The 14,258-nt window shown below is 35.6% G+C and overlaps 1 protein-coding gene across 1 annotated transcript in view; it reads left to right on the top strand.

Moving 5' to 3' along the window:
• LRPPRC (leucine rich pentatricopeptide repeat containing) overlaps positions 1 to 14,258 on the top strand; it is a 104,191-nt gene that overhangs the window by 21,283 nt on the left and 68,650 nt on the right. Inside the window, exons 12-14 of the mRNA XM_028103998.2 lie at positions 5,312 to 5,430; positions 7,089 to 7,182; positions 9,938 to 10,004. Of these exons, the coding sequence (XP_027959799.1) occupies positions 5,312 to 5,430; positions 7,089 to 7,182; positions 9,938 to 10,004 (280 nt within the window). The remainder of the gene's footprint in view (positions 1 to 5,311; positions 5,431 to 7,088; positions 7,183 to 9,937; positions 10,005 to 14,258) is intronic.

Here is a 14,258-nt window from a genome sequence, read left to right on the forward strand (position 1 = left end):
ATATGAATAAGAATTGAACAAATATTAAATTTTAGAGTACAGTATCTAATTCTTTGGTTTGCATTATTGGTAATTCAGAAAGAGTAGTCTCAGAAAAAGATGCTTTTAACAGAAGTACTTCCCCCTTGGGGAAACAAAAAATGGTCTTTTTCATTTTATCTCGCAGTATAATGTGCTTTAGAATGAGATGCAGAGTTGTTAGTATGACATTGGGTGACAAACAAAATGCACAAACAACAAAAAAAAGTGCTTTTAGCAGACTTTCATATTGCAATTTTATTTTAAATATATAGTCTTCTGGTCTAAAGGAAATAGTGAAACAAGTATTCCCTAATTGTTTCTGGCTATAAAAGTCTCAAAATCCTTTTTAGAAAAATCTTCGTGAAAACAGTATGCTAGTTGATTAACTCTTTGCATATCCTCCAGTTCTGAAAGCTCCAAGAAGTAACCTTTAACCCAGTATTTTTGAATGAGAGAAAGTTTACATCATTCCATGAAAATCTTTGGGCATATTAGTATTGTCCATCTTTACACAGATAAAATACTTTTGAAAATACCCACTGTTGAAGTATTTGTCTGTTCATCAGGAAAATTTGCTTTCTTCAACCTTACTACTGTATCTAGACTTGAACTGATTACCACATTTTTAGCAACTTAGTAAACGTGAAAGAATTCAGGTAATTTCTTTCGATAGTTGTAGCTGAAACTAGTAGAAAGTGGGCTTTATCTTGAATTCATCCTTTCTTGGGATCTTATAGTTTAGATTTCAGAGGTGCCTGTTGAAAGCTCACTTTATATTAATGAAACAAATGAGAGCGGCAGAGAGATTTGGTGACCAGCCTTAGGTTCCACACCTGCCTGTCAGTTGTGCTGGGATTAGAACTGAGGATTTCTGTTCTTTTAAACACTCTTTTTAAATACCATAGCACCTCCACGTAAACATTTTTAAGTGTTACGATATATTTTATAAAAAGTCTTAACTATTAAAGTTTGATGCCAATTTTTGCATTAAGGACATTTTAAAAAGTGCTATCAAGTTTTTTAAGCTTTTATCTGGAAAAATTAAAACCTGAGAAAGGTAACTCGAGAGTACAAGATAGTGTCAGTTGTGTTGCAGTTTTTTAAAAAACTGAGTTTCTCCTTTGCAGGAGGCCCAGAAATATAGTAAAGTGTATATTCTACAATTTTCCTTCATGTAACAACAAAATGGCTCTACATATCCTGTGTGGTTTCTTTAGGGTAAGGTAAGAAGGTCACATTTTTATTAGTGCAGTGAACTTGTTCTTCATCCAGAAAAAGTCCTATATAAACTGGTAGAAAGAACAGAAGAAAATAATGGCTGTAGTGATGGAGCGTGTAGAGGAGTGTTTCTCGTAAGAACTAAATAAAACCCTTCAGGAAATCAGAGACAGGTATTTAGAGGTCAGATCAAACTGAACCAGGAGTTTTCAACAACACTGTAATCATATCATACTGAGTTTTAGAATTGTTCTGGCTGCCAGTTCAGCCGTCACCAACCCCTAAGAAAGATTCTCGGAGCGACTTCCGCCTGGCTTATCTTACTGGTATTTTTCTCTGTGGCACAAATGGAAAAGTCACCACTTAGAATTTTAGCAGATTGGCCTAAATGAGAGGAAATAACCCAGAATGATTGAGAATCTACATCCCTGGGTATATGTGGAAAACACAAAAATCAGAGTATGAAAGGGGTAAAATATAGAAGGAAGGACCAATATGAAAGCTTAAATGCCAGTTGAGTAAAGGGGTTGAATAGAGAATACTTTTCAAAAACTAAGAAATGGCTTCTAATAGAGTGAGTGCCCTGGGTAGAGTCTAAAATCATGTGGAGTAAACAGTTACAGTTGGTAAAAATTGTTCAGGTAAACCATTTATCTTTCCCAAAAGTTTGAATTATTTCAATTCTTATAAAACTTTTTAAATGGAGACTTTCCTCTAGATTCATAAACTTTGTCATGACTGTATTTGAAATATTTTTATTAGATTGCTTAGTTTAGGTTTTCTAAATTCACAGAGGTTTGGGATCCATGTTTATATCTAAGTTAATATGTGATTATTTTAGTCTTTTTTATTTTAAAAAGAAACATGAATTATATTTTTTAGGAGGAGATAAGTAGGTATGTGAGATCAATCACATTTTTTCTCCTTACTGATAAATGTTTCTGTCCTCCCATCATTCAGTCAATTATTGAAGTAAATATTTTTGTATTCTCCCTCAGAATGCCTGAGGGAGTGACTGAACTTACTGGATCAGAAGGTGTGGACCCAGGTTTTCCCAAACCAGTTTTAGCTTCGGTTAGAAAAATACATAAGTTAAAAATGCTGGCAACACAGGTCATCTAAACGAGCAGAATGAACTCCTCCCCTTAATACACATTATTGGAGAAATAATGAATTAAGAGAATCACATGTATTTGAAGCATAAATATTGGGGTGGAGTGTTTTGTACAGAAATAAGACTCTTCTATTTATAATCAATTTGTTGGCCTATTTTCAGACATTAGAAAATCAGCTATATAGTTACCTGATTTTATGTTACATATATTCTCTATCATCTAAGGAAATTTAGAAAAATTATTAGGGTATTTTAAGACAGCTAAGATATTAAATCATTATTGTCACTGTTAACATTTATTTAGTATTTTTAGGGTTTCACACATTTTTTCCTTTAAATGACGACTCTGAGAGCTAAGTAGAGAGATTTATTGCCATCATTCTTTATATAATGGACAAAAAGCTGCTAAAAATCAGTTTTTGGTGGCAGAATAAGGACTTGATCCCTGGAAAAAGCATAGGTTTTTGCATATTTTGGTGTTATAAGCACCTGCCAGCAACTATGAGACTTGGTTTCTTATTCAAGATATGCCTTTGATCTTGGAGCACTCACTTTAACACTTTTTTTTTAAGATTTTTTTATTTATTCATTTGACAGAGAGAGGGAGAGAGAGAGCACAAGCAGGGGGAGCAGCAGAGGGAAAGGGAGAAGCAGGCTCCTCGCTGAGCAGGGAGCCAGATGCGGGGCTCGATCCTAGAGCCCTGGGATCATGACCTGAGCTGAAGGCAGACGCTTAACAACTGAGCCACCCAGGCATCCCTTACTTTAACACTTTTGTTAAAATAAAGATTATTTGACTCCTAAGACCTTCCTGGTTTTATTTATTACAAAGAGAAGTATATCACCCCAGTAGACTGAGTTGAAAGCCTTGTTAATATTGTTGACCCCTGAGCAACACAGGTTTGAACTGTACAGGTCCCCTTATACACAGATTTTTTTTTTTTATACAGTACTGTAAACGTATTTTCTCTTTTGATTTTCATAATATTTTTTTCTCTAGCTTATTTTAAGACATAGGACATACAAAATATGTGTTAATCAACTGTTTGTTATTGGTAAGGCTTCTGGTTAACAGTAGGCTATTAGTTAAGTTTTTAGGGAGTCAGAAGTGATACGCAGATTTTTGATTGCGCCAGAGCTGGCGCCCCTAACCTCTGCATGTTCAAGAGTCAGCTGTTGATACTGATCAGAACTAAGGTGGTACTAGTATTCTTCTTGTTCAGTATGTTCTGTTTTTCCTCTTGTCCTCAACCTTCCTCTAGGCCTAGATCACAAGAATTTCTTCCATGCCTGTGGGTAATATTTATAGTTCTTGGTACTTTGTTTCTATCCATTCACTAGGCCTAGACTCTTACAGGTCAGAAAAGTGTTCCATTCATTGAGTGCCTTGACACATATTGACTTGCTTAATCTAACATGGATGGCAGTTAGGGAGGATTAAGCCAAGTGTTACTTGATAAAGTGTCTAGAAGGCACAGTTCCTGCCATATTGCTGTTTCAAATGTGTAAGCTCAGAAATATATGGCTCAGAAAGGTGCAGTTACTTGTTCAGATTTACACTGCCATTAAGTGCCAGAACAGGGTTGAAAGCTAGGTCTCATTAAACTTTGAGCTTGTTTTTTTTTTTTTTTTTTTTGTCATTTCACCAGAGAGTCTTCCAGAAACATAGCTATTTACTTTAAACCATGGTCATGAAAGCAGTCGTTATGATGAGGAAGGACATTGAGGACATTAGATTAACACAACTCTATTGCTAGTCATTGAAAAGCAACTAGCCATATGCCCTCCTCTCAAATACTTAGTAATCTTTGCGTATAAAGAAGAGCACAGTGTGATTTGCCATTTTTTATGATAGTTACCCATGTTATTATTAGTAATTCCTAGTGAATTGTTAGAAGAATACTTCTACTGAATTTGGCTTTCAAGTATTCTGATGCTTGTGTGCTCTGTGGACTAACTCTATATGCATGTTCTCCCTAAATTTGTCACTAAGCATGTGCTCTGTCTTTTGAGATTTTTTTTTCCGTATTAGTATCTTTAAAAATACATTTAAACATCTAAGGTTTTGAAGATCCATTAGGTGATTTTAAATATAATAAACTGTTTAACCTGAATAATAATTTGAATTTTCTCTTAAAGAAATGTGCAGATATTCATAATGTAGTCACACTTGCCTGTGTATTTCTGTACTCAGCGGGAATTTACAATCAAGTATTTGTACTAGAGCTCATTACGTAACAAATTTATAGAAATGTAATTTTTCTGTGGAGGATATGATAGGGTAAAAACAGGGACTTCTAGACGGAGTATTTTGTTTTGTTTTGTTTTTGTTTTTAAGATTTTATTTGAGTCGCCACTCATCCCTTCCCTCTGCAGTGTTTATTGGGTCCAGTTTTTTTTTTTTTAAGATTTTATTTATTTATTTGACAGAGACACAGCAAGAGAGGGAACACATGCAGGGGGAGTGGGAGAGGGAGAAGCAGGCTTCCTGCCGAGCAGGGAACCTGATGTGGGGCTCAATCCCAGAACCCTGGGATTATGACCTGAGCCGAAGGCACACGCTCAATGCCTGAGCCACCCAGGCACCCCTGGGTCCAGTTTTCTTGTGTTGATCTGTCACTGCTCTGTAATAGCAGTGATGTTTTATGATCTCTGTTCATTTGGGTGCCAGAAGCATTAGGCATTTTGCTTAATTATTTTAGACTTTCTTAGAGTTGTCATTTCTAAAATATTTCCTTAACACTTGCTACTGAATTAATAGATGAAGAAAGGAGGGATTTTTTTTCATTTATCATCTTATTTCCCATTTCTGTTGCTTTTTTGCTTTCTCTTTTTAGACAGACAAAATGAGTAGTTTTTCGTACATTATGATTCAGAAAGTAAATGAACTGAACTTTCTGATCTTTTGTAATGTATTCCAAGTACTTCATATGTGTGCTTCTAAATTTAATCTTACAGGTATCGTCGAAGTTCTCAAAGCAATGCATGAAATGGGAGTAAGTCCTGATCAGGAGACATATGTAAATTACGTGTTTCCATCCTTTGATAGTGCGAGGTCAGTTCGTGCTGTTTTGCAGGTGAGTACAAGCAGGTGTGGTTTTAATTTCATAATTAAAGAGATTTCTTTCCTCCCTAATTGTTTAGTGGTAACCAAAAAAAAAAAAAGTTGTTAAGCTGAGTACTAAAAATGGTCATTGTCTGTATACAATTTTCTAAAGCTTTGTAAAAATACTGGTTAGTGTAAAGTCTATAGTGGTTAAACTTAAAAAGGTAAAGCAGCACTTTTCTTGTGTGTTGAAAGACAATAGGCCAATATCAGGAAAAATGTAAATAAAACAATGGATGTTCCTTAGTCCCACTTTACAGCGCAACTGCGGTTTTCAGTTTTTGACCTTTACTTTTCACTTGTGTATGAATTTTCATAATACACTTTTAGTATACTTACTACTATTTTTTTTTTTAAATAATCTTTTGTTTGACTCCAAGGCATTATTTTCCTACCCAGCATTTCCTGTTCCCATTAGAATAGGCAAGGCATTTATGGAAGGGGCACAGGAAGAAATTGACTTGGAGAATGCATTGGACCAGTTGCACTTTCCACTTTCAGAACAAAGTGCTATACAATTAGGAACAACATGGCAGAGCACCAAACACTTTTAATAAGAAATACTCTGTTCAGAAGATCTGTTTCCTAGGTGGTTATTCACATAATGCCTAGATCTTTCTAGTATTTTTAGAGTGTTCTTTTCTTTCATTGAAATAATTACATAATTAAATCCTCCTAAAGGCAGAGTTTATGTCTTGAGTGTCTTTATTTCTCTTCCCTGAGTACTTAAGAGTATTTTGAGCCTGTGCTATACATATTTTACTGTTAAAAATTATTTAAAAAAGTAATTTTTCCCACATATTCTTACTTCCCCAAAACCTACTTTTTTCACTTGGCACATTCTATTACAGTATGTAATTCCACCAATTACTTTTTATGGTTGCGTGCTGTTTTATTGTATGGATATACCATAATTTATTTTTAGTTATTGCTTATTATTGATTGGGTGGTTTTAAATATTGTGCTATTATACAGTGCTTCAGTAAATGTGTTGGAACTGAATTTTGGCTCACTTAAGTTATTAAACAAGTGATGATGTTGGGACACGTGATTAAACCTTTGGAGTTAAATGAAATTAAATTTGATCTTTACCTCATTGTATGTCCCAAAGTATCATTTTATTTTATTTTTATTTTATTTATTTATTGGACAGAGAGAGACCAGTGAGAGAGGGAACACAAGCAGGGAGGAGCTGGAGAGGGGGAAGCAGGCTTCCCGCTGAGCAGGGAGCCAGATGTGGGATCATGACCTGAGCGGAAGGCCGACGCTTAACGGCTGAGCCACCCAGGGGCCCCGCAAAGTATCATTTTAGATCAGTGCATTGAATTTTTGTTTTGTTGTTAATGAGAGATTTGTTCTAGTGCCTTCAATAGTAAACTTCCTAGAAGATAGGCGTTCTAAGGGTAACAGATTATCTGAATTTGAAGATAAACATTTAATTTGGAATGTTGGAACTCCATCTCATAGCTTTTGCGAAAGTTCAGCTATTCAGTTTACATATTGTTCTAGAAAATGAGTTTTTTTTTTAAGAATGGTGATATAAAGAAATGGGAAAATGGGAAATCTGAATGGCATATCACAATTATTTTAGCTGAGGTATATTATCATTGAAATATGCTTTATCCCTAGGAAAATGGATGTCTACCTGAAAGTAATGTATTTTCACAAGCTGAATTGAGAAGTGAAGCAGTTAATGGGAACTTAGCCTATATTTTATCATTTTGTAAGTACGAAACAGTAGTAGTAAACTTGACAGGTATTGATTTCAGTTACTACTGAGGGCATACAGGGTAGTTTATGCCCTCGATACCTACCTCAGGGAAGGTCAAGGTAACTTTACGTGTTTTTTACATGTTTTGCTTAATTCAGACTGAAAAGACTGTTTATGAGTTGAACTTGTGGATAATTTGGAAGTAATTTTAGACTTAAAAGGACCATGGTGGTAGATTAGGACCCAGAAGACTTGAGTTCTGTTTATAATTAAGCTGCTGATTATGGGACCTGGAACAGGTGTTTTTGTTTCAATTTCATGAAATGGGGATAGTTACTTACCTACCTTGTGGGAGTCATTGTGAAAAAAAAATCACTGGAGATATTGTTTCTGAAAGTGTTTTCTAAACTAATGCCTATTATAGCCATTGTTACATGAAGCCCATCTCCTAGTCCTCATGAACCAAAACATAGCAGATATTTACTAAACATTTATAAATGCTATGATGCTTTATAGGACTCATCACCTGTCAATAAAATTACCTACATTGATAAATGAAGAAAAGTAGAGAGAGGTTTATTGATTTGGTCAAAGTTAGTTATTGAGCCAGAACCAAGATCTTTTAATTTTAACCTTATTGTTTCACCCTACTACAATTTACTAAATAAGACATTTCTTAAAGTCTTCATTTTTGAACATACCTATGACATTACTTGACTGTTTTTATAATCTTGTGAAAAAGATGCCATTTAAAAACAAAACACACAAACATCAGTTTCTAGACCCCTAAAATGTTAGAAGTTAAGCTCGGATTAATGTGCACACAAATTGTGTAGGTGGAAGCATTGTAAAAACCCTATTATTGGTAGTTAAAATGGTTCATCTTAATATTGTAAGGGAAAGGCGAAGTGTTCAGGATAAAAAATTATGACTGTTAGAGGTTGTAGTTACTTGAGTTAAAGGTTGGGTGGTAATACCAGCTGCTCTCTGAGGGTATTGATTTTGCCTTCCACGCAGAGTAACATACAGATTTGCCTTACTGACAGGATGAAAACAGGAGCATTAGCAGCGGAATCAGGGTACCCAGGGTGCATACGTGAGAGCTGCTTTTTCCTTATCATACCATCCATCCCACTTCGTTGTCAAACCTCGATTTTTCAGACTTGTTTGTTGCTAAGGAAACTAGATGCTTTTGTCAGCAGCCTTCATCTTGCTGAGATGTTTCTGGTCACCTTTTTAACGAATAAAAACTTGACAGTATTCTGTAAAATACTAATTTGAATAGTATAAAAATAACTTTTTAAGAGGTTGTTTATTAAATTTGAGAAAGAAAAATTCCAGGAACTTTAAGAATAAAGAGTACTTCAGGCCACTCCTGTCCGTGCCCTCCCTTCCTGCTTTGATTTACAGGTCTTTGAAGAGCAGTTAGTTCTATAATTGCTGGTATTCACTGTAGGCAGCTCCTAGGTAGGCACTCTTGGTTACTGCATCACAAGGAATGGCAGGTGGTAGAAAAGAGTTCTGGCTTATCTTGATCCAGTTTGTGCAGTAGTAGGAAACATTTTGCCGCTTCTGTTTGTAGGCATGGAAAATTAATTTGATTAAGCGGTTTAAAGGTTGCTGAAAGACATGTAGTTATTGTCTACTTTAAAATTCCATGAGTGACTGAATGCTGATTGTTTAAAAAATGGTTTTTAGATTTGCAAGTGCTGCATAAAACCCTGAGAAACTTACATCTCTGTTCAAGAATATAACACTTGATCTAAAACAATTCTTGTGTGTGGGAGTTAAGTTTTTATTCATATTTAGGAGAGATGAGCAAATACTCCTAAAATCTTCTGTGACTTTTCCCATGAGCTGTTGTTGTTAAGTTACCCAGGTGTCTTGATCTTTTCTAAACTGTATTAATTCTGTTTTCAGAATTTTACGTGTACTATGAGCTCCTCTCTAATTCTGTCCATGTTGGATCGTTTAGTAACATGGCATGTGAAAAGATTAAATCAGTTACTTACAACATGGCACCATTTTAATACAATGACAGGGAAAAATAAATTCAGGAGATGCCTACTTTGGTTTTCACCTTTGCTAGTTACGGTAAAGGTTACGTGGAGAATCAGGCCTATGTGTTAAGGCAAATCAGGTTTACAGTGTCAGCATTGAAACATACAGTGTTGTAGATTGTTAAATGACAAAATGAATAGTAGAGCAAACAAATACTTAGAAAAGTGAAAGGTGACTATAAATCAATTACACAACAGAGGTAAAGACTTACTGTGACTTTAGGTTGTCACTCTTAACATGAATGAAGTCATTGATCATAGTGGAAAATGGAATGACAGAGTGAAAGTTTCAGCAGAACCCACTGCTACTTTGAGAAAAGAATTTTTCTCCTTTAAAGGACAGAAATCCTATAGTTACAGTCTTTTTCTTCGTAGTGCCACATTGTCTAGTAACATACAGTTTTGGTATGTGTACCAGGCCGACTCTCAGTGTGCTGGGGGGTGATTAGTTATCACCCTTTATACCAAAGAATATTTATAAATTCATTAGTTGTATATATTCATGAAAATGAAGTAAAAATGTTTTAAAAGGATAGCTTATATTGCAGATATATATTACTGCATTATTTAATTAATTTTGTATGAGAACATTTCCATTTTAAATATAAAGTTTCCAAAATGAAAATTAAAAGGTACGTGTTTCCAAAGAAGTTACTAAGTTTTTTGGGTTTGGTCTGGGTTTTAATGATGATCACTTTCTTTTGCAGTGGAATCAAATACACAGCCTTTGTCATTCGCTTCTTTGAGAGGCAGTCTAAGTCTAGGCTTTAGGAGGTAAGATGATTACCTTATAATGTTCTTTGCCTGATGTTTCCTGTTTTTGTGACCTGCTATATAAGGAAAGCTATAGATATTCTTATCTTCCAAATCTTCCAATATACCAGTTTCCTAAAATAACTTTATCTGTGTTACTCGTCCTACCAAGTAGTTGACTTGAGTGTAGGCAATCTTTTATATCATCTTCTCCAAGAAATACACACAAATTTGGTAAAAGTTGTGTTTCAGAGAAGAAAGCACTGTTTGAAAATGGTTGGTTGGAGTTACAAAGTTGTACATGTGTTAGGTGTTTTGAGTATTTAATTTCAAGGTGACTTTAGTCAGTGTAATACTGCTGTCTTCCTCTGTGTGCTCAAGGGATGTTAGTTACCTTTTTCCTTCTCAATTTTGTTACCTTTTTTTTAAGATTGATTATTTATTTATTTATTTATTTGCGATAGAGGAAGAGAGAGAGCTCGTGCCCATGCATGAGTGGGGGACAAGGGGAGGGGCAGAGGAAGAGGGAGAGATACACTCTCCACTGAGCAGGGAGCCCAACGCAGGGCTCAATCCCAGGACCCTGGGATTATGACCTGAGCTAAAGGCAGACGCTTAACCGACTGCGCCACACAGGCGCCCCTCAGTTTTGTTGTTTTGAAGAAATTCAAACATAATGACTTGAAAGAATTGTAAAGGAAACACCGTACATACCTTTATGTAGATTCACCATTTTTGATATTTTGCCATATTTGCTTTCTCACTTTTTCTCTAATATATACACACACAAGCACATACGTATATACACTTTTTTCTTTTTTGCTGAACCACTTGAAGTTGTTGACATCATGGTACTGGATCCTTCAGCTTCTCTCTCGTAAGAATAAGGTCATCATCTATATAATCACAATACCAGTATCACTCCTAAAATATTAGTAATATTGTAGTGTCACCTAATATACATAGTTAATGTTTAGATTGTCTTCTAAAAATCTCTTTTATAGCTGTTTTACCTTTTGATTGAGGATTCAATAAGTACTCGTGTTGCATGTGGTTGCTGTCTCTTTATTAATCCAGAACCATTCCCCTACCTTTTTTTGATCTTTATGACATGAAGTTGTTTGAAGAGTCCAGGCTGCTTTCTCTGTAGATTTGTATTCGTCTATTTTTTTTCTCATAACAGATTCAGGTTGAATATTTTTAGCAAGAATACTTGATAGGTGATGGCATTTCCTACTGCAGCAAGAGATATAATGGTGGTACCATCAGCAAAATTTGATCATTTGGTTCTGCTGGTGGCCAACATGTCTCTTAGAAAGGAACCTCATTCCCTTTGGGATTAGTAAAAAGTCTGTGGGATGATAACTTTGCAACAGTGGGTCTGTCCTGTTCAGTGGTTTTAGCAGCCATTGGTAATCTTGTTGAATTGGGTGTTTACAGTGGTAGCTACAAAAAGACGTTTCTACTTTTATCATTCTTTTTGTAATAATGTTAATGACTTCTGATACTAAAAATCTCAGTAGTTTTTAACCTGTTCATTGGTGGGAGCACTAGGGTCTTCTGTAGACATCTCCAGAACCTCCATGGCAGGCAAGGAGGGGTAGAATAGGTCGGCGGGATTCTGTTTTACTGCCCTTTCTTTAGCCAGTTCAGTTCCACTCTTTTCAGAGATAGTTTTGGTTAGGTTAAAAAACAAACAGACCAAGGACTGTGCCTTTAAAAAGAAAGTTTGAAAACACAGAATACATAATCAGGTGGATAAAAATGCTAGTAGAGCCAGATTTTTAAGAAAGAACCCATAAAAATAATTAAGAATCTATAATATATTATGAAGTGAAGCATAGTAACATTGTCATTTGATTGTCCTTGAAAAATGTCTTAGAAAGGTTTTTCGTATAAACTTCCAGGTCATGTGTATTTCCTTCTTTAACTTGACTAACCTTATGTTATACTTTTTTAGTTCATTTGAATGCCAGTTGTCATATTTCACATGTCCTAGACTTTTTTTAAATTAATATATAATGTATTATTTGTTTCAGGGGTAGAGGTTTGTGATTCGTCAGTCTTCTATAATACCCAATGCTCATTACAACACATACCCTCCCCAGTGTCCATCACCCAGTTACCCATCCCTCCACCCGCCCTCCAGCAACCCTCAGTTTGTTTCCTATGATTAAGAGTCTCTTATGGTTTGTCTCCTAGACTTCTTAAACAAGGTACTTAGACTATAAAGTTGATTCAGTGTGATGGGAAAAAAACAAGTTGTACATTCCGATATATACCTAGGTCAGTCGTTGAGCTTGTAGTGCCTTAATGATTAAAGTATGCAGAGCTGCTTGCCCCTCCAGTAAATGCATCCGCTTGCTGCGTTGTCTGATTCTGCTTTTTAATTTTGTGTCATCATCTTTGCTTGTAAGAGTTTTTGCTCTCACTCTTGACAACTTTCAGTATATTTGCTGTAAGTAACCTACACACACTTAAATAATTCGCTGTTTTTGATTTATTGTGTGCTAGGAAATTAGGCAACCTAAGTTGTGGTAATTTGGGAAAATAAATGGTTTAAATAAAGGCATGTGTATCTTTTTGTTATTATTTTGTAACAGATTTTGTGGCAGCTGTTTGGATGATTAGAACATAAGCTCTCTTTGTTTGGTTCATTGCACTATCTTCAGTGCTAGATTAATACCTGGCACATGATTGGTACTACTGTTGAATTAATTACAGAGGCCTTATTTTCTGCCTCTGTGTTTAGGCATTCCCTTTAATTCAGCAAGTATTTATTGTGGAGTTTGGAGATGCTGGTTGGGATCAGACTGAAATATGGTAAACAACATAAAGGGACTTGGCCTTTATTTTAAAGAAAGTAGACTAATTTGTGCAGTGTGGAGGCTTGGTGGAGGCAGGAGTATATTTAGAATGTGTTTTAATCTCAGATATGCTATTTCTCATTTCTGGAAATTCAGTTTGGATTTTTTAAAATATATCTTCAATATCTCCTTAACATGCTTAGCTTTTTTCTTCCTTCTTGACTAAATGAGATATTATTGAAAAATGTTTTGATGTCTTTGTCTATTAATTCTGTCATTTGTGTCATTTCTGGGTCTGTTGGTTAATTTTTTTCCCTCATTGTACATTGTGTATTTTTGCTTCTTGGTAATTTCTGATTGGATGCCAGATGTGGAATTTATTCTACTGAAGGTGGATATTTTTTTATTCCTTTAAATATTTTTTTATATTTTATTTTTTAAAAGATTTTATTTATTTGACAGAGAGATACATAGTGAGAGGGGAACGCAAGCAGGGGGAGTGGGAGAGGGAGAAGCAGGCTTCCCGCCAAGCAGGGAGCCCGATGTGGGGCCAGATCCCAGAACCCTGGGATCATGACCCAAGCCAAAGGCAGACGCTTAACGACTGAGCCACCCAGGCGCCCCTATTCCTTTAAATATTTTTGAGCTTTGTTCTGATGTCATGAGTGAAGTTTCTTGGAACAGTTTTCTTAGTGCTTGCTTTTTTGCTGTATTAGGCAGGATTAGAGCAGCCTTAAGTTTAGGATTATTCCCACTAAATTAATTCAGCCCCACTATTAAGGCAGTATCCTTCTGAGTATTCTGCCTGCTAGCCCCTCCCCGCCTTTTTAATATTTTTTTTTATTTTTAAGTAATCTCTACACCCATGGTGGGGCTTGAACCCAGAACCCTTGAGATCAAGTCACATGCTTCACCGACTGAGCCAGCCAGGCATGCCTACCCCATATCTTTTTGAGATCATTGGGAATGTGAGCTATTCCCATACCTGTGTGGGTTTTGTCTTTTTCGGTCTCTGGAAAGGTCTAAGGTAGTTCTCTAGGCTTCCCTCACTCACATGTGATTGTAAGTACTCAGCTGAAGGCTGAGCTGTAGGTCTCCAGAGCTCTCTGTCAGGGTCTCTCCTTTCTGGTATTCTGCTCTTTGACAAGTTGTAACTAATCCCTTCTGTGAAAATATTTTAAATCTGTAGGTTCTGAAACTATATTATGTTGGTGAGTTTTTCTTATTATAGATATAGAAAAGTTTCAGGCTGTGGTAATTTGATGTTATTCATAAGAATATGTGCATATTTTGAAGCATTTGTGACTAGAGGTGATTTCTTTTTCTCTCCCACCCCATAAACTATTAAAAACTCAGGACATAATCAGTGTTGTTGCAAGCCAGTATCTTAGCACTATAACGTAGCCTTCTGTTCTTTTATTTGATGCCGAATCAAATAGTATGTATATTTTAAAATCCTAGGGCGCCT

The sequence above is a fragment of the Eumetopias jubatus genome, unplaced genomic scaffold (assembly GCF_037043125.1).
Source record: "Eumetopias jubatus isolate StellerSeaLion01/CBP00866 unplaced genomic scaffold, mEumJub1_p1.0 scaffold_9, whole genome shotgun sequence".
Classification (NCBI taxonomy): domain Eukaryota; kingdom Metazoa; phylum Chordata; class Mammalia; order Carnivora; family Otariidae; genus Eumetopias; species Eumetopias jubatus.